We start from the raw sequence: 25,345 nt of genomic DNA on the forward strand, positions 1-25,345 counted from the left end.
GCTATAGGTATGGATTTCTGACCTGACTATATGGCCTAGATGTTCTACATAGTTAACTGCTGGCCTCGGAAGGAGGGGAGCATTACTGTCCGATGTAGATAGTGCTTGTTTGGTCTCTTGCAGGATGTTTTTTGGTATTTTGCATCTGTGACACTCTGTTTTGTCTTCATGATTCTCTTAAAAATGTTTTGTGATTCCCCCAAAGCAGTGTTTTGTCTTTTTAAAGCTTATTTTGGGTCCTGGATTTTTCAGAAAATCAGATAGAAGTTTTTTTTCCCAGGAAAATGAGCATATGTGTATACATATACAAGGATTTGCATACAATCCAATAATGTGGCTTTTTTTTTTAGTTAGATGTTATAATAAGACATTCTTAATAGAAGGTGGGATTGAAGACCTCAGTTAATCACAGATGTCTTAATTATAGTAGTTTTCTTTTTCAGTGAGTGGCCATTGATCTATTATATCCTCTCTGTTTTAGAGCTCTCGAACCAGCCAGTCAGTTGGTGTAAAGTTGAGGCAATGGCTTTGAAACCAGACCTGGTGAATGTAATGATGGATGTCAGTCCTCCTCCACTCGTGGTGATGTCTTTCAGCATGAAGACAGTGCAGAATGCAAAGACACATCAAAATGAGGTAAAGAAACAGGACAGATTTTATACCTGTGCCTTAGATGCAAATACTTGCCTGAACTTGCATAGCATTTCTATAAGAGAAAGTTGTTCTTTTTGAAGGGGAAAATACTAATTCACTACTAAATTTTATTTTGGAGAACGAATTCCATTTGTCTGGTGCTGGAGTTTTGATTTTTTTCTTAAGACTTAAATTGCTGGACTTATTTATTTTTTGGTTAAAAATTTTTTTTTTGGAGAACATTAAGTGGTCATAGAATAATTTAATGGACTCCCATATACCAGTCAGTCATATTCAGCAATCAGCAAGATTTTGTCATACTTATGTATGGCCCCCCCTTTCCTTCTGAAGTGTTTTAAGGCTAATCTGAGACATTCGTGTCATTGCATACTTTGGTATGAGTCTCTCAAAACCTGCACTTTTTTTTGTAAGATCATTATCTTGTTTAATAATATTAACAGTGACTTCTTGGATATTATCTAAAATATCCAGTCCATATTCACGTGACTGTTTTTCAAAAATGTCTTATAGTCGGTTTATTTGAATCAGGATTCATACAAGATTCACAGATGGTGTTTAATTTTTATGTCTCTTGAATCTTATGTTAAATGGGAGCAGCTCCCTCCCACCTCCTACAGTTTTTTCAGTGACTGACGTATTGAAGAATAACTGTTGGTTCTCTTAAAGAATGCCTCATTTTCTGTATTTGTTTGTATTGTGATGTCATCGGACTTTTTCCTTTATACCAGGGGTGGACAATCTAAGGCCTGCGGACCAAATCCAGCCTACCACTTGTTTTTGTAAATAAAGTTTCATGGAACACAGCATTTCTGTCCCTTTCCGTATAATTCACAGCTGCTTTTGCACTACAGAGGCAATTAGTAGCCATGACAGAGACCATGTGGCCTACAAGGCCTAAAATATTTGCTCTCTGGCCCTTTATAGAAAAATCATGTGGCCCCTGTTGGTTATCAATAAAGGATTGATTAAATTCCAGTTTGACTCTTGGCCAAAATGCTTTATAGGTGATGCAGCGTACTTCATATTGTATTATATCAGCAGACATATGTCTGGTTAAACCAATGTTGATTAGTCGGTTCAAGGTTTTCTTCTTATGTAGGGTTTTTCAGTTTTGGTTACAACTGCTATTTTGGACTCTGTAATTCTCTGTTGTGGGGGCCATCTTCTGCACTGTGGGATGTTTAGCAGTGTCCCTGGCCTTAACCTGCTGTGTGCTAGTTAGTACCCCTCCCCTTTTATTGTGACAACAAAAAATGCCTCCAGACATCTCCAGATGTTCCCCCCCCCCACCCTGGGAGGGGGCCGAATTATTCTCAGTTGAGAACTACTGATCTAATAGCTTCATTTGTTAGTGACTTTTACCTTCATTAACTATTTCCTTAGGAGTTGTAAAATGATGGTTTTCTGGTTCTGTCATCCTTTCCATGTTTATTAGCTAGACATGTAAAATATTAGAATGTTTATTAGTAAAATTTTTAATAAAATTTTCCTCACTGACTACCACTATTTGGTTATGCTGTAATAGTTTGTACAAGAAAGATAAGATAAATACGTACTTCTTTCTCTCTTTTTTTTAAATTAAATTTATTGGAGTGACATTGGTTAATAAAATTATAGGTTTCAAGTTCAATAATACATCATATGTATATTGTGTTCTATGTTTATATTTACTTCTTTTTCTTTAATTGCCTATTTTCTGAGTAGGTTTTGTTTTTACTCCTTTTTTTAGTGTGTGATTTGATCATTTAATAATATTTAATACAACAGATGTCCATAGTTAATATTTAAGTGTTTTGGAAAGATTTAATTAGCCAAAAATTTAAAAAGTATTCATCCCCTAGCACCCAGAGTGAGGTCTCAGTACCATTTCCCAGTATAGGAAATTGGGTTCTGTGGAGAAATGGCCGATTTCGGGCAGGAAATGTCCAAAATAATTCTGGACTATCTTGTTATACCAAAAAGCAAGGGCGATATTAAAATCTACTTAAGATATGTGAGAAGGACTCAGGAGTCAACTTGAGGAGTTTCCTATTGGCCCAAGATGGGACAGTTTGTGCATTGATATAGAATAACTGCAACAATTGCAACACATGAGTTCGCAATGATACTGTAAACACGAACACCTGTGAAGGAAGCTAGGGAACCAATTCATTATTGTGAAAACTGGTAAATAAAAGGATTAAATCAAGCATTCATTTCGCCTTTTTTTAAACACATACTGTACCTTAGCTAACCAAATAATGGAGGAGGAGAAGTTTCTCTTCATAGGTTTCCAGCTAATAAATCCCTAATGAAATAATGCATCTAGGCAGTGATCACTAAAATAGAACCATACATGATGTGCCTGTGCCTTCAGGTAGAAGTATTCAGTAGTGCCTCAGAAGTATTCTTGCCAAAAAATTGAGCCTAATTTTGATCAAACCTTTAGAATTAAAGGTGAATTTACAGACAGTACAGAAACAGGAAGATGTTTTTTTTCCAGCTTTATCGAATACAATAGAAAAGTAGTTGCTTGTATTTATATTGTACAATTCAATGAGTTTTTTCGATTATAATCGACATACAATAATACAGTGGTTTCAATTGTATAGCATAGTGATTAGAGATCTATATAACTCACAAAGTGATCACCCCACTAAATCTACTACCCTTCTTCCCCTTTACATATTTATTACAACACTGTTAACTATTGTCCTTAGGCTACACTTGATAACTCCGTGTCTATTTTATAACTATCCATTTGTACTTCTTAATCCGTTGCCCCTTTTCGCCATCCCCAACCTCCCTTCCATCTAGTAGCCCTCAAAATATTCTCTATATCTATGAGTTTGTTTTCTTTTTTAAAAAAATTTTATTCTTTAGATTCCATATATATATGAAATCAGGCGATATTTTTCTTTCCCTATCTGACTAAATGGTGCAATACCCTCTAGGTTCATCAAGGCAATATCTTTTTCCATCCCCTTTTAGTCTGTGTGTGTCTTTTAATCTGAGGTTAGTCTCTGGTAGGCAGCATATGTAGGGGTCTTGTTTTCTTATCCATTCAACCATGCTATCTTTTGGTTAGAGCACTTAATTCTCTTTTATTTGAGGTACTTGTTGATAGGAATGTAGTTATTACCATTCTTTATTCCTGTTTTTTGATTCCTGTTTTTTCTTCTTAAAGAAGTCCTTCCAGCATTTCCTTGGTGTTGATGAATTCCTTTGGTTTATTTTTGTCTGGGAAGCTCTTTATCTGTCCTTTGACTCTAAACGATAGCTTTGCTGGATAAAGTATTCTTGGTTGTAGATCTTGGGTTTTTATCACGTTGACTATTTTGTGCCAAGCCCTTCTGTCCTGTGTAGTTTCTTTTGAGAAAGCAGCTGCCAGTCTTATGGGTGTTCCCTTATAGGTAATTGCTTTTCTCTGACTGCTTTTAAGATGCTCTCTTTGTCTTTAACCTTTGGCATTTTTATTATGATGTGTCTTGGGGTTTGACTCTTTGGGTTCCTCTTTTTTTTGGATTCTCGGAGCTTCCTGGGGTTTATGTGTATTTCCTTCACAGGTTAGGGAAGTTTTCCATTATTATTTCTTCAAATAGCTCTTCAACGTCTTGTTTTTCTTCAGGTATTTCTGTGACACGGATATTTTTACATTTAATTGTGTCCCATAGGCTCCTTAAATTATATAATAATCTTGGCTTCTCTTTTCTTGCCATTCTGATTGAGTGTGGTTGGCTTCCCCATCCTTTATATCAGTGGTTTGATCCTCTTCTCTATCCACTCTGTTGATTCCCTCTACTACTCTTCATCTCAGATAATGTATTTATTTCTGAATGGTTCCCTTTTATAATCTCCATTTCCATTTTTATGTTTTTTATCTCTTGTTAAAGTTCTCACTGAGTTCATCTATACTTTCTCTAATTTCATCAAGCATCTTTATAACCAGTGTTTTGAACTCTGCATCTGTTAAATTACTTCATTATATCTGGATCTCTGTTCTGTTCTTTCATATGGTTTCTGCTTCTTTATCTTCCCATTTTGGCTGCCTTTCCATGTCTGTTTCTATGTATTAAGCAAAGCTCCTAAGTCTCCTGGTCTTATTAGCGTGGCTTTGTGTAGTAGGTGTCTAGTGGCACAGTCCTGAGAGGAGTTCAGCTGCAGGCCAAGTTCAGCCCCTCTGGCACAGATTCTGCAAGCAGTCCACAGGTGCTGTGCTTATAGTTGCCTCAAAAGGCCACACCAGAAACGAGGCCACCAGTGTGGGTCTTGGCACTGCTTAGCAAGAAGCACTGGACTTGCTGAGGACACAACTGGATGTGGCTTGGGTGGGGCCATGAATTGGGGGAGGTGGAGTTTCAGGGAATCCTTGAGACGGAGCGACCTCTGCTATCCAGTTCAATGTTGTCTCAGTTATGGTTGCGCTGAGTCTGTGCACTGGGAGGAGGGAGGGCTCAACAGAGGAGCAATGGATACCACTAGCACTTCTGTCTGGGAGAGAGCCTCACCTCCAGCCCGCACTCTGACAACTCAGTGTCCCCTGTAAGTCACTGGTGCCCCCTCTGCAGCCGACCTGGCGCTGGTGCTCAGAGCTAGCAGGTCTGTCACCACGAAAGTCTTGCAGACATGACCCCTTTAAGAGGTGTCTGCAGCTGCCACAGCCTCTGTCCCACTCAGCTGCTGGGGACCTGGCTGCCTCACATTCTCGGCCCCTTCTACCTTCTACTGTTGCACGGTGATTTCTTATTTTTCTCCCTAGTTGTAGTGTTTCTGTTCCTCTAGACCCCAGGTGACTCTGCTTGCTGTTTGCTTTGTGTCTGTTACAACTTTGATGCGGTCGCAAGAGGGATGAACAGAGCCTCTATCATCTACGTCATTTAACATGTTCAAGCAGCAGAATTCTTACTGTGGGACACTCTACAGGACAAATGACCCAGTTTCTTCAACAAATAAATTACAGGGAAATAATAGGTGGAGAAGGGTTGTACCTATAGTTTTATATATCAAGGACTTGCAAAGTATGGGCCTTATTTGGTAAGTAGAATTGAGATAGTTGGGAAGACATGCAAATTTGAATCCTACTTGGATATTTGATTTTAAGGAATTACTGTTAACTGTATGAGCCAAGATGATTGCATTACATTTAAAAAATTTATTATTATTTAAACCGATTCTCAATGGGTGAGATTTCGCCCTTAAGGGGACATTCGGCCATGTCTAGAGACATTTTTCGTTGTCACCACTCAGGCATGGGAGGTGGGGGGCAGCGTTATTATCAGCCACGGGTGCTGCTTTAATGTCCCACAGTGCACAAGACAGCCCTAAAACAAAGATTGATTCAGCATAAGATGCCCATGGTGTCGAGTTTGAGAAACTGTTTTAGAGAAGTATGCTGAAGTATTCCTAGATAAAATGATAGGTGTGGGCTTGCCTTCACAATAATATAGGGGGAGTCAGGAAGTGAATAGGGCTACAGGTGAGTTGATAATTGCAGCTGGGTGATGGATATATTGAGAGTAGATTTTATTATTCTGTTTTTTTGTTCGTTTAAATACTTTTACAATAAAAAATATTCGTATGTACTAAAATTTTTTTATATTCATATGCTCTGATATCTTTTAATATTCTTGGGATTTTGTTGAGCATTCAGAATACATAGCAGGTGTCTGATAAGTGATGTTTTTTCCCCTTCTTTTGCAGATTATTGCTGTGGCAGCCTTGGTCCATTACCGTTTTGCATTAGATAAAGCACCGCCACAGCCTCCCTTTCAGTCACACTTTTGTGGTATGTATTTTTTTTTTTAGCTGGTTTACTGATGGCTTGATTTTAGTTTTTCTTATTTTGTTCCAGCTGTTGGATGAGTAACTTGTTTTTTAAAAATGTTTTTGAGAGTAATGAGTGCATATTATTAAAGAAGGTTTTTTTTTCAGCTGTGGACACTTAAGTTTTACTTAATTGGTTGTCTCTTATTCAGCTGATTTATTTTATAGGAGAAGTCAAGAAGCAGTTTAATACCTTTTTTGTTCCAATGGTAGTTTTTTTTCTTAGGTCAGACTTATGCTTTAGCTATTTTCATGTAATTTTAAAAGCCCATTATAAGATCCTGGCCAAAGTTTTCTGTGTGATCAGGGAAGATGCCAAAGAATAAATGAATGTTTACCTATTTGGGAGGAGTTACAGTGATACCAAATTGTTGGATTGTGCTATGCATAAAATTCAATGGGTGAAACAATCCCACAGAATTTTGCATGTCATGAGTCAGTCTCCAAGGAGAATTCATGCATGTTTCATGACAGCTTAACTAGTTAAATAATCACTTTTTTTAAAAGGCATAACATTATTGATCTATAATGCTTCCTTCGATTTTTTTCCCTGCCTAGAAACAGAGATTAACAGAGGTAGCATCTCCTGTCTGGTTTCTTGGGTGTTAGGAAAGTGAGAGTAGGGAAAAAAGCATAGAACAAGCATGCTGTGTTATTGTGAAGTTTTACCATTTTTTCTAGTTTTATTAAGAAATGTTTGACATACATCATTATAAAAATTTGTGATACACAGCATGATGGTTTGATTTACACATATCGTGAAATGATGACCAAATTTTCCCCCTGTAAGTGGGGTGGAATACATGGAACAAAATGATGAGAATAACCTAGAAATATGTGGAAGAGAGCATTCGTTAGCTCTTCAATATAAATTGCCACGCTCCCCATCCCCGTGACCATCTGTCAACTACTAATTTGTACTTCTTTGACCCTTCACCCCTTTCTCCCAGCCCTCCAACTCCCCTTCCCTCTGGCTGTCACCAGATTGTCCTCTGTATTCACGAGTCTATTTTTGATTAGTTTGTTCTTTTTGTTCTTTAGATTCTGCATATAAGTGAAATCATACGATATTTGTCTTTCTCAGTCTGACTTATTTAAATAACGTTCTCAAGGTCCATCTATGTCATCACAAATGGCAAGATTTCCTTCTTTTTAAATGGCTGAATAATATTCCATTTGTGTGCGCAAATGGAATATTTTTCATATGTCTTTTTCTTCTTATAAATACCCAGAAGTAGGATTTCTGGGTCATAGGGTAGTTCTGTTTTTAATTTTTGAGAAATCTCCATACAGTTTTCCATAGTGGCTGCATCAATTTACAATCCCACCAACAATGTAACAAGGGTTCCTTTTTCTCCATGCCCTCTTCAACACTTATTTGTTGTCTTTTTGATAGTAGCCATTTTGACAGATGTGAGGTGATAGCCCATTGTGATTTTGATTTGCATTTCCCTGGTGATTAGTGATGTTGAGTACCTCCTCATGTACCTATTATGTTATTGGATTTTTAAATTTTTTATGTTGAGTTGTATGAGTTCTTTATATATTTTAGATATTAACTTCTTATCAGATATATGATTTGCAAATATTTTCTCCCATCTGGTAGGTTGCCTTTTCATTTTGCTGATGGCTTCCTTTGCTGTGCAGAACCTTTTTAGTTTGTAGTCCCGCTTGTTTTTGCTTCTGATCCTTTCCTTTTGATGTCAAATCTAAAGTCAAATCTAAAAAATCATTGCCAAGGCTAATGTCAAGGAGCTTACCATCTATATTTTCTTCTAGGAGTTTTATGGTTTTAGGTCTTATGTTTGAGTTAGTTTTTGTGTCTAGTGTATGATAGTGGTCCAGTTTTATTCTTTTGCATATGGCTGTCCAGTGTTCCCAACACCATTTATTCTTGGTTCCTTTGTCATAAATTGTCTATATATTCATATATGTTTATTCCCGTGCTTTCTGTTTCATTCCATTAATTTGTTTTCACACTAATACCATACTTTTTTGATGACTGTAGCTTTATATTATAGTTTGTGACCAGGTAGAGTGATGCCTACTGTTTTATCCTTCTTCCTCAAGATTGCTTTGGCTATTGGTCTTTTGTGGTTCTGTACAAATTTTAAGATTGTTTGTTTTGGCTGTTCTTTTGAGATCCAACAACATGACCAAAGGAAATACTTGATATCCTCTTAACTCTTTAGGGACTGGGGGGTACTTTATATTTAAGACTGTTTTCATTCAGAAAAATGAAGTGTATGTGTACTTGAAATTGGCTAAGATGGGTGTTAGAATCTTTATTGTTTTTCCTTCTTACAGTTGTGTCTAAACCAGAGGACTGTATTTTTCCATACGCTTTCAGTGAAGACATTAAGAAAAAGGTAAATAACTCATTGTTAATTCCTTTTAATTATGAAGCATGTATTTGGTTATTTATTTTTATTCGTTTAGAAAGAGAAAAGGAATATGGCGTGGATTATTAGAAACAGGCTATTTTATATGTTAATTGATTAGATCTATTCTTGCTAGATTATACTATAGCATTAACCCATGAGAAATGTATTAGAAATATACAGTTGGAAACATTATTTAACAATGTCTAAATGTTTCACCACTTGAAAATAATGGGATCCTGCAGTGTATAAGTAGATGGATAGCTCAAACTCTCCTTTAGATAGCTTAATAGGAAGTTTTTCCAAAAAGCATGATCATATGATTACTGTTTTGAGAAGGTGTAGGATAGAGCTCTGTTCTTCCCCCCACCCCCCGTCCCCGCCCAGCTTGAAGGAAGCCAAGTGAGTTGGGAATGCTAAGGATATTAATGGGGGCGTGTATTGGAAAGGACCTGCCCCAATTGATCAGTGATCTGTAAACTTCCAGTATATTCCATGAAGAAGTTACTCCCAGTAAACTCCATGAGTCCTTAATAAAATGGATGGGGGTGGGTTTGGGCTTGGGTTTTGGATAATGTAGTGAGTTTTTCACAGAGGTAAAAATATTCAGTGTAAAGTATTATTTTTGTGTAGTATGTTTCTTTCATGAAATGATGATGTTGGAAAATTTGTAGGTTTTGTTTTTTTTTTAATGTTCTTACTTGACAAAATTAAAAGGAAGCATGGCAGGTTCCACTTATTTTAAATTGGCTTGAGAAATCCAGTAGCTTAGGGGCACTTTTAGACCAGGCTGTTATTTCTGAAGTGCCCTGAATTATCTGTCTTAGTAGCATGACCTTGGAAAATTCATTAGAGTCAAACTGATACTTTTTTTTAGCCAAGCTCTAGAAAACATATAGCCATCAACTTCCATTTTAAGAGATTCTTAATACGAGTGGATCTTTTGAATATCTGATTTATAGTTAGTAATTCAAGCGGAAGCCTTTTGTGTGAAGATAGGTTTTATTTATATTTAAAATATTTGTAATCCTTAAATGTATGTTTGTGTTTAGTCTAGTTTCTTGTTTATAGGTTCTTATACCACTGTTTGATACTAGTTTATACAGTCCTTAGGACTTTGTGTGGTAAATACATAAACTGAAGTCTACCAGGGATTATATAAGAAAGTAGATAGTTTTTTAATAGGTACTCTGAAACATATGCTGTAAAATGTGTTCCGATACACAAGCATGTCCCTATGGGGGGGCATTTCTGCACTCGATAGTGCTCAACTCTTTAAATTCTGCTTCATTCACACTCTTAGTACTAGAATGAGCTCTTCAGTGACTTTATGCAATTATTAAGGCAAAATCTAGAGTCACGAATTTCATTGCTGCATTTAGTTTGGAGCCAGATGGTTTCTTTAACCATAAGGAATCTTACCCTGCTTGAATGAGGAGTCAGTATATAATACTTCAGAGTAAAGAGTAAGTGACCGGTTTGTTTTTATCTAACAACAGAATGTGAAGGTCGAGGTTGCTGCAACAGAAAGAACACTGCTAGGTTTTTTCCTTGCAAAAGTTCACAAAATTGATCCCGATGTCATTGTGGTAAGTGGATATTTGATCATGTTGTGGGGAAGCTCTTCACTCCTTAGTTCTTTTCAGTGTGACTTGATTGGGACTTTTTGAGCAGCAAAGAATCTTTTCAGAGTGAAATGACCCTATATACTTGTAGGAATTGCTCTACTTTCTGCTAACAAAGGGGAAAAACCCCCTAGGCCACTGCAAGCTAGTTCTTTTCTAACAGAAAAGCAACTCATGAATTATTGTTGAAGTTTAGGCTACTCCAGTTTTTTACATTTAGAGACCAGCCCCTAAAGTAAGTAAGTAACCTGTGTCAACTGTTGGTGTCTCCAGAATTTTGACTTAGTGGGCCAGCCGTATAATGGTCACAGGAGTTAATTCCCTTGGTTTGGTGCCAGTCCCCAAAGTGTAAGTATTTTAACTTTATGAGCTCAGTAGATCTATATGATGTATTCCTTTGAGAGCTCAGGGCTAGGAATCTATTTTTCTTTGGATGATTGAGTATGCTCTCACGAGATAGCAAGAGGTAATAATTCATTGAGTTGTCTTTGCCTCAGTTCCTAAAAGTTATAAAGCAACATTTTGTTTTATGTTTCCGCTGGCCTCCCCTCATTTTGTAGGTTTCTTGATAGCAGTCCTTCCTGTTGTCTTTTTTTTCTGGGGTAAAGGATCAATCAAGTTATATTGTGCTTTTGATTTTTTTGAAGGAAAGTAAGATATAAATGCCTCTATTTTAAATGTGCTGTTAGTAATTTAGTTACATTTAAGCCTTGCAAAACTGTTTGCCGTATATTTCTCTGTGTGTATTTTTGGTTTTGGACACCTTTCCTGATGATGACGTAGCCAGAGTACTGAGGGCCTGTAGGTTGTCACCAGTGTCTCTGCACTCATTTCCCTGATCATATTTCAAGACCCATCTTGAAAGTGCCAGGGAAATTCTGTCCATAGTGCCCTACTGTGGTGCTCTGGCTCAGCACTAGGCTCTACTAGCAAGTCTCACTCTTGGTCCCCAAGGAGATGTCCTGTGCCTAGGGTATCTGGCCTTCCCCAAGGGTATTAGAGTCAAGTCTGTGAGTGAGAAATCCAAACCAGTATAACAGAGGATCCTGACATGCGTTTAGTCCCTAATCCCAGGCATAATAATTTGGAAATGAGACATCCTCACGTCCTTTGGGTCTCATAATTTACTAGACAAAACTGCCATAAATATATAGTAGCATAGATTTTTGTTAAAATTAATAATAATCTATTAATCTGATTTATTTTAAACTTCATTTCTTTATAATAAACAGGCAGTGAACTATATTCACATGATGGAAATTATAGACATGGAAAATTTGATTATGTTTTTGAGACATTTTCTACTTGGTATAGTTTTGTTTCCTTGTTTTTTTAAACAAGTTTCTTATTTGAACTATCTGGTGGTATATATTTACTTTGCATTGATTAAGAGTCTAAATCAATGGTGTTCAAACTCAGTTCTTTAGGAAGAAATGAGTTTCAGTCCCTGAGTTCTAAGAAGTCTGTGTAAGCTATCACACAACACAGATGGGTTATTGGTTTTTAAGGAAGTAAAATGGAATTGTTCGAATACACCTTTTACTGATCACATAAAAAGTATGGACATTAAAATTTGCATTTGCCTTCGAGACTGTGAGACATGAACTGCAAATTAAAAGGCATTGTATGAACCTTGCATCAATTAGGATGAGATAAAGTTTATTCTAGCAATCTGCTTAGCAGCCTTGTGAATGTCAAGGCTAATGAATGCTTCTGATGAATAAATTCCTGAAGAAGAGACCCCAATCGGAGGTAAGCTCGTGATGCCTTCAATTAGAGAGTAGAAAAAGAAAGGGCAGGGAAATTCTGTGCTTATGAAGATAAATCCTCTAATTTGTATTTGTTATGATATTATTGGCTCCTTTCTTTTTCTGACTAGGGTCATAATATTTATGGGTTTGAACTGGAGGTGTTACTACAGAGAATTAATGTGTGCAAAGTTCCTTACTGGTCCAAGATAGGTCGACTGAAGCGATCCAACATGCCAAAGCTTGGGGTAATAATTTCAAAATCTTGCTTCTTTGACTTTTTATATGCTTCTTTGACTAGCAATTGGTTGTCTTGTGATAGTACCTTTTGACTTTGACACTAAACATCTTTTCCTTTGAATTCAGCATTTTATTGGTAAAAGCCACTGGTAGTTTTTAAAATCAGCTATTAGAATCTAGAGACAGCACATATATGTTACCTCCACTTCACCAATACCGAAGTGCTAGCCCTTCGAGCGGGGTTGCAGGGTTCAGAAATTGTCGAGTGTGATGAGTAAGGAAGGCGATGGGAAGGAAAAGGGAAGGGAGCTGACACTGAATGTCTAAGAAGGCAGTGGGCTAAGTGCCTCTGTGTTAGTTATCTCACAGCAGCTCTGGTTTTATTGTACATTCTCCTAGGGGTAACAGAACTTGTTCAGGATCATAGAGCTAGCTAGTAAGGGGAAGAACTCTGATTTTGAACCCAGGCCCATCTGACTCTTAAAGCCCTCGCACTCTCATTCTACCTGCTTGCTTCACTTATGGAGATTTTGGTGGTTTTGTATGAAGCATCTTCATTTCCTAAACCTGATATTGCTCAGTCTTGAAATCTTATTTTACTTAAAGTTTATAAATAAATGGGGCTTGTTGCCTCATCAGAGAACTTAGGAATCTGTGCCTTTTATAATGTTCTCCAGAGGATTCTGCTGCTATAGATTGGAATCAGGGCTCTTGCTTTTTTCCTTATTCATGTCTTTGAGGTGATAGTCATTATTAACATTTCATCCGAACACTCGCTTAACTAATTCCTTCCCCTCTTCAAGGTTTTCTTTATATGGTTTTCTTTATTTGCATTTTTGTCCTCCCCTTGTAGGGCAAGAGTGGATTTGGTGAAAGAAATGCTACCTGTGGCCGAATGATCTGTGATGTGGAAATTTCAGCAAAGGAATTGATTCGTTGTAAAAGTTACCATTTGTCTGAACTTGTTCAACAGATTCTGAAAACTGAAAGGGTTGTAATCTCAATGGAAAATGTACGAAATATGTACAGGTATGACCCTGGATGCTTCAGAATTTGTTTTGAAATTAGCAACAGCAAGATGCCAGCATCATTCTTAGGCTGGAGAGGCAGGAGCATGTGGTGCTGTGGAGGGGAAAATTGTCTGTCTTCATATCAGCACCACCATCTCTATTGAATAATTTGAACTATTTTGCCTCTTGAATTATTCCGATTTGGTCAGCTTATCTCTGTCTCCCTCACTTAACACCATCTTGATGTTTCCAAAGGACATTTTGGAAATTGATATGATATTTAGGAATTAAGCGGAAATATTTGGAAATATAAAAACTGAGCAATCATTAAGTTATTTAGAGATATTGCTTGGTTATTTTTTTCCAGCTTTATTGAGGTAAAATTGACATAAAAATTGTATATCTTTAAGGTGTACGACTTGATGTTTGATATACTTACAAATTGTGAAATAATCACTACAATCAAGGTAATTGACATATCCATCACCTCACGGTTACTTTTTTTGTGTGGTGAGAACATTTAAGGTTCACCCTCTTAGCACATTTCAAGCATACAATACAGTATTGTTAACTGTAGTCACCATGCTGTATATTAGATCTCCAGAACTTACACATTTCGGGTAATGAAACTTTGTGCTTGATTATTTCTTAAATAAGCTTTCTTCTCTCTTCTACCCATTCGGCCACCTCTCCTTGTTTTCTACCCATAGACCGCTTCTCTTTTCTGACCGTGCTTCCCTCTCTGTGATCTCACCAAGTCTCAGGTATTTGAATCCCACGTGGGTGCTGATGCCTCCCACCTGCATATCCAGCTTAGTTCTCACCCCTGAAGTCCAGACTCATGAATTGACCTGCCTGTTCTACTTGGTGTCTAATATGAACTTCCATATTAACTTGTTCATAAGCTAAGCTGATCTTCTCTCCCAGGTTCCTCTTGTAGTATTTCCTTTGTAATAGCAACTGTTTATCTTTCTGGTACTGCCGGTAACTTCCAAAGTCATCCTTGGCCCCAAACTTCTGAGGCATCCGTGATTCCTTTTTCTGACATCCCACGTTCAGTCATTCCGTCAGGAAGTCTGCCAACTCTATCTTCCAAATATGTCTAGATTTGACCACTTCTTTTCCCTTCCATTGGACCCACCCTGGTCCAACCTGCCACCCTCTTTCCTCTGGATGACTGGGTCTTATATTAGTCTCCTCACTGGTCTCTTTTGTTTTCTTTGATCCCTTGCTGTCCTCTACTTAGGAACCAAACTTATCCTGCTAAAGTTAAGTCAGATAGAACATAGAACACTTTGCTCAAAATCTTCCAGTGACTTTGTTTCATTCAGAGTAAAAACCAAAGTCCTTATTTTGATTTACAAGGTCCTATACTGTGTGTCTCTCTGCCATTAACTTTGTCTTTCTACTGTTCTCTCCATCATTCTCTCTGTTGCAGTCATTGGTCTTCCTGGTCCTAGAAATTCCAGGTTCGTGCTCAGCTCAGGACCTTTGAATGTGTTGTTTTGTCTGTCTGGAATGTTCTTCCCTCAGATACCCAGTTACTCCCAATGAACTCTTCACTGGTTCCTTAACTGGAAATTCAGTCTCTGCTCCTAATATTTAATGTTCCCTTTGCTTCTTATTGTTTTTCTCCTTAACTTAGAAGTATATAACGTGCTATGTATTTAATTTGTTACCTATACTCTGTCTCCCCCATGAGGACAGGAATTTTTGTCAGTCTGGGTCACAGCCAGCACCTAGAATGATATCTGGCACATAGTAGGCATGCAATTCATACGTACTAGATGCAGTACATGATAGGATTTAGGTAGTTTTCAGGTTAGCTAACATATAACTTCTCTATCTTTGTGGGATTTTTTTGTGTTTTGGTGAAGGGCATTGAGATCGATGGTATGAATGAATTCCTAGTTTCACAGCGACTTTATTTTAATTATTTCCGAAGCCAAGGTGCCGTTGCTCTGAAGTTACTTACACCAAAAAAAATTTTGTAATATTTTATGAAGTTCTGATTATAGTCATTGTTTCTTTTAATTACTTGATTCTGTTTCGCTCTTACTTTTCTGTACAGTGAACCTTCTCATCTGTTGTACCTGTTGGAACACACCTGGAAAGATGCCAGGTTCATTTTGCAGATCATGTGTGAGCTAAACGTTCTTCCATTAGCATTGCAGATCACCAACATCGCTGGGAACATTATGGTAAATTTAACTTAGAAAGTGGGGAAAAGCATTTCCTGTTAGATTCAGTGTTTGGGGTAGTCGTTATATGATAATGAGTCTAAATGCATGCTTATAAAATGAGTAACTTGTATTCTGGAAGCTGGGCTTCTTTTGTAAAATGAAGAACTGGTTGGGAGAAGGGGAGGAAAACCAGGTGCAGTTTGTTGAAATGTGGGTGAACATAAGGATCATCTCTAACATCTGGCTGTGTCTCATTTGTGGAATGGTCCATTTGGGAGTAAGGAAATAGCCCAAGTTGTCAGTATTTTAAGCTCTCTTTGTCTCTTTTTAACTATAATGCTTAAAGGAAATGCGACAAATCATTTAGTACCTTTTTTTTTAAAAAAACATTCCTTTTTACGAGGAATGATTTTTGAAGGAGGTGCTATGATTAAATTTACCAACTCAAAGTTGCTCTTGTTTGTTGTGATTTCGAGCCCAATTTTAAAAAAAGGAATTCTATTTAATAGTCTAGGACACTGATGGGTGGACGAGCCGAGCGTAATGAGTTCTTGTTGCTTCATGCATTTTATGAAAACAACTATATTGTGCCTGACAAGCAGATTTTCAGGAGGCCTCAGCAAAAACTGGTGGGTCCAAAATTGTATAGTGTTTTGCCTGTTTGTGTCCCTGCCTTTTTATTACCTATATAGCCTTTTCTGCCAAGACAACATTTGCTTTGAAAATAATTAATCCTCTGTACCAAATGGAGTTTGTTCTGTGGTGTTTGTGTGAACATTTCCTTCTCCACTTTTCTCTATACAGATAAAAATTATTTATGAAATATGAAATTCTTTGAGGGAGGTATTTAGGCTTCTGGGATGGAAAAGTGTTTCTCCACCTTAGCTCTCCCCAAAGTCACATGCCAGTTAAATCTTTTATTTCTTCAAACCTGCGAGCCTTTATTTTTGTATTACGTTGTTGCATTACTATGTGCTAGAAGGATTAAGGTCACCATGATCAGGTTTCTGAAGTGGCCTCCATCACATGGGAACTAAAACTGAGCTGCTGTCTTATTGGCAGCGATAGCAATTAATTCACTAGCAATTTAATGTTAAAATGATTCAGGTTCTTGTTTGTAGTTTATATACATTATCAAAATTGGTATAGGGAATATTAGAGAAATTTGACTGCTACTGAGGCATTGAATGTTGACCATTAATAAACTACTTGGGGGTTTTTAGTATATGGACATACTTATTTTAAGGTGTCCATATGAATGAGAATAATGGTAATATCTATAAAACATTTTGTATTTTTACATCATGAATGTTAGACTATGAATTTAAGGGGATTCTTCTACAATCTCAAATTTTACATAAACCGAAGAGTTGCATTTTTAGTATCCATTATTTAAAAAATAAGTTCTATGAATTCAGTAATATTTTAAAATTGAAGTTGCATATCTATTAGCTCAGAGATACAGTTTTTGTTTTGGTACCTACCACGCTTGGCATTCATTTGGGTTCATGAACGTATTAAAGTTAACTGTCTTACGAGTTGGACCACTAAAAGTAAAGAACATTTGTTAGGTCTGTGTACTGCCGTTGGAATGTGGGGATCGTAAAACTTAATTAGTTAATTAGTTGCTGGCTGGTAAAGTTATCTTTCTATTTGTTATTAGGGTGATGAAGATGAAGAGATTGATGGAGATAGCAATAAATATAAGAAAGGACGTAAGAAAGCAGCCTATGCTGGAGGCTTGGTGCTAGACCCTAAAGTCGGTAAGGCTGGGCAGTGGACTGGTTTGGGCCTGCTGTTAAGGAATCTCTTAATGTAGAGCTAGGCTTGAGAAACTAGAAGACCTGAATTGTATTTAGTAGGTTAGCAAATAGGTCTCATAACAACATTATTTTCTATCTTATGTTCATGTGAAATTCTTGTTTGCCAGTCACTTGACATGAATTAATATGATTTTTTTCTGTATTCCAAGAAAGCTTTATTTACGGACAGCGAAATTCAAATTTTGAGTAATTTTCATGTGTCATGAAATATTTATTTTTCAACCATTTAAAGATGTTAACACTATTCTTAGCTCATGAGTGGTACATAAAGAGGGGCAGGCTGGAATGGTCTGCACGTAGTTTGTCAGTATACAGCTATTTGTCTGGTGGTGAGAATACCTCTGTCTGCTCCCAGACAGAAGAGGGTGGGCTCTGCCTTGCCTGGCCTACCAGGACCAGTTCAGTTGGACAGCACAATTAAAGAAAGTACAGACAGTAACCACCAGATTGAACTTTAACAGGAGAATCATTTTTCCCTTTTGTCATGAATAGCAAAGGAGATGTTTTGTGGTATACAGAGTAGAAAGAATTTTTTTTTTTACTATTTTAACCATTTTTAAGTACAGATGAGTGGTATTAAGTATATTCACATTGTCGCGCAGAAGCGCAGAAATTAATGTGAATTTTATCAAGTAACTGAACTCTTGTCGAGTAAGAGACTTTTTCGTTATTAGTTGTAATAGAACATCAGTAGTCCTTTGGTGGTAGATAGCTCTGGGCTTGAATTCTGGCTGTGTGATCTTGGACTTCCTGTTTAACCCCTATAAGCCTCAGTTTCCTATTCTGTAAAATGGTGATCAGAATAAGATCTACCACACAGATTAAGGAACAGAAGTGATTATTTAGTATAGTGCTTGACACAAGGTATGCTGTTTTATCTATTTGCTGTTTTTAGTATTGTCTTAATAGTGGACATTTATGTTTATTCAGTTTCTTCTTAAGGTGAAGAAAACTCTTTGTAAATGTCCTAGAGAAACACAGTAGCTTTCTGTTCACCCTTTACAAGTAAAAAGGGTGGATCGTTCCACTACTGACATTTATATGTACATCTCTTGTCTGATTTCAGCATAGTTTGTGTCCAGGTAAGTGGGCTACCAATTTTATTCTTTGAAGGTGTGCTTGTAAAAAAAATACACACACACACACACACACACACATTCATATATATATAGATAGAGGTATGTATAACTTACTCACTGTTAGAGACCACTAAATATTTTGGGGTAGAGGTGAGAGAGTTGGTTGGAAGGAATGCTTGCTTGAGGGAGAATTTAACAACATTTTTTTTTTTGAAATGGTTATGACATCTATCTAAAGTAATCAATATGGGACTGTGTGTTCCCATTGTAATGGTGTACTTTGGGGCCTGCTAGGGAAAGGACTGGTTGTGGCTGGTCTCAAGAGAGGATCTCTTCTTCTCTCTTCTTTTGTGACCTGAGTTTGCACTCTAATCCAAGTCATTTTGAGGGAGTGCTGGTTGACTTGTTTTTTCCTTTTGTCTACCTCATAGCTCTGGATAATATGTTGTTTCTAATATACTTCAGAGTATAGTACTTCTGATGTGATGTTTTGACAAATCTGCTTTTTAAAAAGACGTTTTGTAACGTGACTTTTTTATTGCAGGTTTTTATGATAAGTTTATTTTGCTCCTGGACTTCAACAGTTTATATCCTTCCATCATTCAGGAATTCAACATTTGTTTTACGACAGTGCAAAGAGTGGCTTCAGAGTCACAGAGAGTTACAGAGGTTTGTATTCAACTGGGGGCTCTTGAAATTGAGGTTAAAGGCAGTGCTTAAAAAAGGAAGAGAACCAAAGGATTAGCATTTAGTTTTCCCTCTTAAAAAGATACATTTATGTCTTTGCTTAGTGGTCAGAAAAGGGGGAGAGTTGGGTGGAAGGAGACTCAGACTAGTTCTTTTTTATTTAACAGCTTTATTGAGATGTAGTTCACATACCATTTAATGGCTGTTAATGTATTCACAGATTTTGCAACCTTCAGCACAGTTAATTTTAGGACAGTTTTATTACTCCCCAAAGATACCTCCTACCTTTTACTTGTAACTTCCTGAATCCATCCATCCCTCCCAGATCTAGGCAACCACTAATCTTTCTCCTTTATAGGTTCGTATATTTTGGACATTTCATATAAATGGAATCATATGTGACCTTTTGCATCTGGCTTATTTCACTTAGCATGCTGTTTTCAAGATTTATCTGTGTTGTAGAATATATTAGTACTTCATACCTTTTTATTGCTGAGTAATATTCCATTGTATGAACACATATCACATTTCATTTATTTTAGAATAATCTTGTCAATTTATGCAAAAATTGCTGCTGAGGTTTTGATAGTTGTATTGGATCTATAGATCAATTTTAATACTGTCACTTTAACAATATTAAGTCTTCCAGTCCATGAAAATTGGGTCTTTTCATTTATAATTTTTTTCAGTGATGTTTTCTAGTTTTCAGTGTACAAGCCTTGCACTTGTAAATTAAATTTATTCCTAAAGATTTCATTCTTTTTGATGCTACTGTAAGTGGAATCGTTTTCCTAATTTCATCTTTGGATTGTTCATTATTAGTGTAGAGAAATATAACTGATTTTTGTATTTCGATCTCTTATCCTGCAGCCTGGCTGAACTCACTTATAGTTTTGTGGATTCCTTAGGATTTTTCTATGTGCAGGATCATGTCATTTGTGAATAGAGATCATTTTAATTCTCCCTTTCCAGTCTGGATGTCTTGCCTAAATGCCTAACTACCTCTAGTACAGTGTTGAATAGAAAAGGTAGAATTCACAAGTGAAAGTTTCTGGCCTTAGACTTTTCTTTTTTTTGATTGCTAATTCAATCTCTTGTTATAGGTCTTTACATATTTTCTGTTTCTCCTCGAGTCAGTTTCTATAGTTTGTGTCTTTCTAGGAATTCATCCATTTCATGTAGGTTATCTCATTTGTTGATGTAATATTGTCCACAGTATTCCCTTATAATTATTGTTCTATTTTTAGAGTCAGTAGCAGTGGCCCTTCTTTTATTTCTGATTTTAGTAATCTTTTTTTTTTTTTTGGCCGATATTGCCGAAAGTTTTATAGATCTTTTCAAAGAAGCAACTTTGGTTTCCTTATTTTCTTTATTGCTTTTTTGTTCTCTATTCATTTATTTCTGCTCTCATCTGTATTATTTCTTTTTTTCTGCTTTTTGAATTTAGTTTGCCTTTCTTTTTCTAGTTTATTAAGGTGGAAGGTCAGGTTATTGATGGAGATCTTCTCTTATAATATAGGTATTTAAGAACTGTAAGTTTTCCTACATGCACTACTGCTTTAGCTTCACCCCTTGAGTTTTAGAATGTCACACATGTCTTTTCATAGTCCCCTCACCCATATGTCAACCAGCGATCTGACTTTTAACACCACAGCTTAATTTTCCCTGTTCTAGAACTTTGTATAAATAGAGCGATACAGTATATACTCGTTTGTGTCTGGCTGTTTAGTTCAACGTAATGTTTTTGAGATTCATCCATGTTGTTGCATTATCAGTAGTTCTTTTCTTTTTATTGCTAAGAAATATTTCACATTTTGTTTATTCTCCTGAGATGAGCATTTAGATTATCTTCAGTTTGGGGCTATTCTTAGTAGCCCTGCTGTGAAAATTCATGTACAGATCTTTTTGTGGATATTTGCTTTCATTTTGAGGGAGGAGTCATTACCCAGGGAGTGAATGTGCTGGTTTGTATGGGTAGTGTATGTTTAACTTGATAAGAAGCCGTCAAATTGTTTTCTTAAGTAGTTGTATGATTTTACGCTCCCACCAGCCTATGCTATGTGAGTCGTTCCCCATTTTTTGCAACACTTGATATTTTTAGCCTTTTAATTTTTGTCCATAAAGCATTGCTTAATGATTCTACTCACTAAACGGCCTTTTGGAAAGAATTTTTTTTTGAAATCTCTCACATGGATTTTAATCTAATCACTGATTATTTAGTCAACAGTTTTATGTAGGGCTTAATAATTTGTATATAAAACTTGCGCAGTTGAGTGTCAGTAGGGAATTCGGTTAGATTTGGTGCTCTAGTAGTAAAAGGTATAAATTAACATACTTTCTCTGTATGTTTTTCTCTGCTTTTTTGTACACGTGGCAGAAGATGTCTGTTTGCCTTCTAGCTCTTGAACTTACATGTCTTTTAGTTCCAACCACATGCTTGTGAGCTGTTTTTCAGTCCCGGTTCCATATTCTCAGAAAAGAGAATCTTATAGGCTTGGCTAGGTCAGTGAGCCCCGCCTGGTCTGGTCCCATCAACTGTGACCCCAGGAGTGGGTTCAGAGAGTACAAATAAAGCTGTTGAAGATGGGCCCTTCTATGGGACTAGAGGATAATCTCACAGAGAAGGTATTGGGTAGACATCCCCAAAAGGTAGTGACTACATTTGATTGGTAATGCTCTCTGGGCTGTGTCCCGCTGCTATCTCAGCACTGTGATAATTATCATCATCTAGCACCCTGCCCCTCACTGTTTTGTTTGAGCTTTCCAGTTTGGATTCCAGATAGATAACAGAATTATTTCAAAGTTGGACAGGACCTTAGAGGTCATCTATGAAATACTATACATGTGGCAATTTGTAGGTTCTGTATCATTTGCCTGTGCAGTACTTCATTTGGTTTTCAGAACAGCTGGTGCGCCACACAGCTGGTGGTGGTAGAGCCAGGCGTGGATTATAAATTTCCTGACCCCTTTTTATCTGACCTTCATAGTTGCTGTAAATACACTGGAATCTATACCAAGATCTCTTTTTTAATAGGTTTGCTATCATCATTTGCTATATTGGAAAACAATAGGTCCTTGTTACTATTGTAAGATTGTTCATTTGAAGATATTGATCTTTATGAAATTAGATACTTTGTAAAAGCTGGGTTATCAAATGGCATTACTCGACATACTTTAAGCCAAGATGTTTTTTTTTTTAAATTCTGAACGTTTGAAAGGGCAAGCATGCCTGGCTTTTCTTTGTAATCTGTTAATAGAATTAACGGAGGCTTGAGGATGGTCTTAAGCTAATGGTCTACTGCTTTCTTTTGCTTTTTTCTTGCTGTAAATTTTAATAGAAGGAGAAGTACTGGTTGCTTTTCTAAAATGTTACTATTCTACTGATTGCAAAGTAATTTATAGATAAAAGGTACTACATATGTGCCAAGGAATATACATGTATTAATTTTTAGAACTGTCATGGACTATTTAAATAATATGTTCCATTTTCCTAAAAGATATGTGCCGATATAGTATTTAGACTTGTACTTTTTAGCCTAAAACATTTATAGTAATTGCTGTGATTCTCCATAGTTTTAGAAATTCTACTACATTTTATTTGGTAGTATACATGACTTAAAACAGTAGTTTAGTTGCTGTTTTTTTTTTTCAATCCTAGAGGTCTCTCTTATTGTTTTTATTTTAAAAACAATTTCCCCAAACATGTTCCTTCCTACTCTTGTTGAAGAGAGAAGAGCATGTGTAAAAAATTCATCCCTTTAAATGCCGTTTACATTTGTCAATACTGAAAGGTGTGGGAGATACTGGGAATAATGGGCTGGGCTGATAGAATTGGGAGAAAAGGGGTCCGTGTTGACTTGTGCTGCCGAAACCCTCTCAGCTGTTTCTTTACTACCCATGCGTTGTTGACCTTTACTGTACAAGAAAAGTAGCTTTTCAAGCTGTGATCATGGGGTAAAGCTCCTACCGAATATTCTTTTAGTCATTTATTTAACGAAGGTTTGATTTGTCTGGATTTCTGTTTATCAGGATGAAGAACAAGAACAGATCCCCGAGCTGCCAGATCCAAGCTTAGACATGGGCATTTTGCCCAGAGAGATCCGGAAACTGGTCGAGCGGAGAAAGCAAGTCAAACAACTAATGAAGCAGCAAGATTTAAATCCAGACCTTGTTCTTCAGGTATCTTTTCACTAAGAGACATCTGAGTGACAGTCTCAGCTCTTAGAATTTGATTATCTCGGAGTGATTTGAACATGATGCTGTGGGCAAACACATGTGCTTATTTTACGTTTGCGAGTGGAAAGCCATTCAGAAACAGTAGAGTGCCTCTGAATGGAAGGGCTTCTATCTGCAAAGTTGTATCTGAGCAAGATCCTTCAGGCTTCAGGAGCTTTGGGGTCTACGTTTATTGCTTCTAGGTGGTGAGGGAATCATGGCTCTGGGAGGATGGGTCGATGTGTTAAAAGTTGTTTTCAGGGAGGTTAAGGGGTTCTCCTTCTCATTGGTGATCTAGAAAGATAGCTAATGTAATGCTTAAGCATCAGTAAATGTTGTTTGTATTTGTCCTTGTGTGGCCTGCAGTATGACATTCGACAGAAGGCTTTGAAGCTCACGGCAAACAGTATGTACGGCTGCCTGGGATTTTCCTTCAGCAGATTTTACGCCAAACCACTGGCTGCTTTGGTGACATACAAAGGAAGGGAGGTAAATGGCGTAACATTCACATCTGTAAAAATGAGAGTATTTTTAATTATACATGTTACAGTGTGAGAGAGCCAAGTTCGTTACCTAGTTAAACAGCTTCAAATACCCCTTTTAAATAAGAATCCATTCATTGATCCATTAAGCGTGTGTGTGTGTGTGTGTGTGTGTGTGTGTGTGTGTGTGTGTGTGTCTCCTTTGTACCAGACATTGTTTGAGGCACTGTGGGTAGAGTGTGGAGCAAGACAGAAAAGATCCTTGCATCCCTAGGCTTACATTCTACCTAGGACAGGGATTGTAGAGAGGTGTGTGGTGGGGACTTTGGGCTGGTAGAGAAGTTTGGGAAAACAGACTGTAAATAAGTGAATAAACAAGTACAAAAAATAACTAAATATGATAGAAGTAAATGCCGTGCAGATAATTCAGACAAGGTGTTGGCCTAGAAGATGTAAAGACGGTTAGTTTAAATTGGTCAGGAAAGGCTTCTTTAGGAGCTAACAAGAATGAGACCTAATTGACATAAGACCACTAGTTTTTTTTTTTTGCTGATGTATTAGGTCAGAGTGTAAGAGAAAGGAAGAAATCAAGGAAGATGTCTCCCTTTTATAGCTGGTTAGCCTTTTTTGGTCTTATAGCTGGTTAGCTAGTGGAGCCATTTCCTTAGATGGAGAAATCTGGGAGAGAGGGGTTAATTCTGTCTTGGCTTTGTTACCTTTGAGATTTGTAAAGGTCTTTAGGCAAATTGGATGTCGAAGTCCACAATCTCAGGAATATATCAGGAATGGAGTTATGGGGTAAGAGTTACTAGCTTTAGAAAGATTGGCCAGATACCAGATAGATGAGATATTGTCACTTTGTAAACATTTCTGTAAGCTTCATCTGCTTTAGCACCATATGCATGAGTTTTTTCTTAATTTGTAAAAGAAAAGTTACATTAAATACTAGTTCTTTTTTAACTCCAGTAAACTCTTCATTCCTGCCAGTGGATTTAAGACTGTCAGTCTTATGAAGGTAGTTAGTGGCAGAATGCTTGTGTTGGGTAGTCTGGACTCAAAATACTCTAGAATAGGGGTTGGCAAATCCAGCCCGTGGGCCAAATCCAGCCTGCCATCTAATGTTGTAAATAAAGTTTTATTGGCTTCCATATACTCTCATCTGTTTATCATCTATAGCTGCTTTTGCATTACCATAGCAGAGCTGAGTAGTCAGGATAGAGACTTGCATGGCCCTTTACAGAAAAAAAAAATTGAAAAATTTGCTGACCTTTGCTTCAGAGTCCAGACCAGCACTGTCTAGTAGAACTTTGAGATGATAAGAATGTTCTCCATCTGCATTATCCTTATACCGAGCTAGTGTCTCCTAGCTGAGGAACTGGATTTTGAGTTTTACTGAATTATAATAAAAATAAATTT

At 36.9% G+C, this 25,345-nt stretch overlaps 1 protein-coding gene and 1 non-coding gene across 4 annotated transcripts in view; both read left to right on the forward strand.

The window, feature by feature from the left end:
• The window catches only part of POLA1 (DNA polymerase alpha 1, catalytic subunit), a 275,388-nt gene that overhangs the window by 28,578 nt on the left and 221,465 nt on the right, over positions 1–25,345 (forward strand). For all 3 annotated transcript variants that reach the window (XM_016121342.2, XM_036227193.1, XM_036227192.1), the window contains 12 exons: positions 482–636; positions 6,334–6,418; positions 8,764–8,825; positions 10,337–10,426; positions 12,342–12,458; positions 13,304–13,479; positions 15,532–15,661; positions 16,153–16,272; positions 17,307–17,406; positions 19,090–19,214; positions 23,262–23,411; positions 23,814–23,936. In XM_016121342.2, coding sequence (XP_015976828.1) covers positions 482–636; positions 6,334–6,418; positions 8,764–8,825; positions 10,337–10,426; positions 12,342–12,458; positions 13,304–13,479; positions 15,532–15,661; positions 16,153–16,272; positions 17,307–17,406; positions 19,090–19,214; positions 23,262–23,411; positions 23,814–23,936 — 1,433 coding nt within the window. The remainder of the gene's footprint in view (positions 1–481; positions 637–6,333; positions 6,419–8,763; positions 8,826–10,336; positions 10,427–12,341; positions 12,459–13,303; positions 13,480–15,531; positions 15,662–16,152; positions 16,273–17,306; positions 17,407–19,089; positions 19,215–23,261; positions 23,412–23,813; positions 23,937–25,345) is intronic.
• Positions 18,376–18,505, forward strand: LOC118608160. The gene has a single exon (XR_004952953.1).

Source organism: Rousettus aegyptiacus, unplaced genomic scaffold (assembly GCF_014176215.1).
Source record: "Rousettus aegyptiacus isolate mRouAeg1 unplaced genomic scaffold, mRouAeg1.p scaffold_m13_p_9, whole genome shotgun sequence".
NCBI lineage: Eukaryota > Metazoa > Chordata > Mammalia > Chiroptera > Pteropodidae > Rousettus > Rousettus aegyptiacus.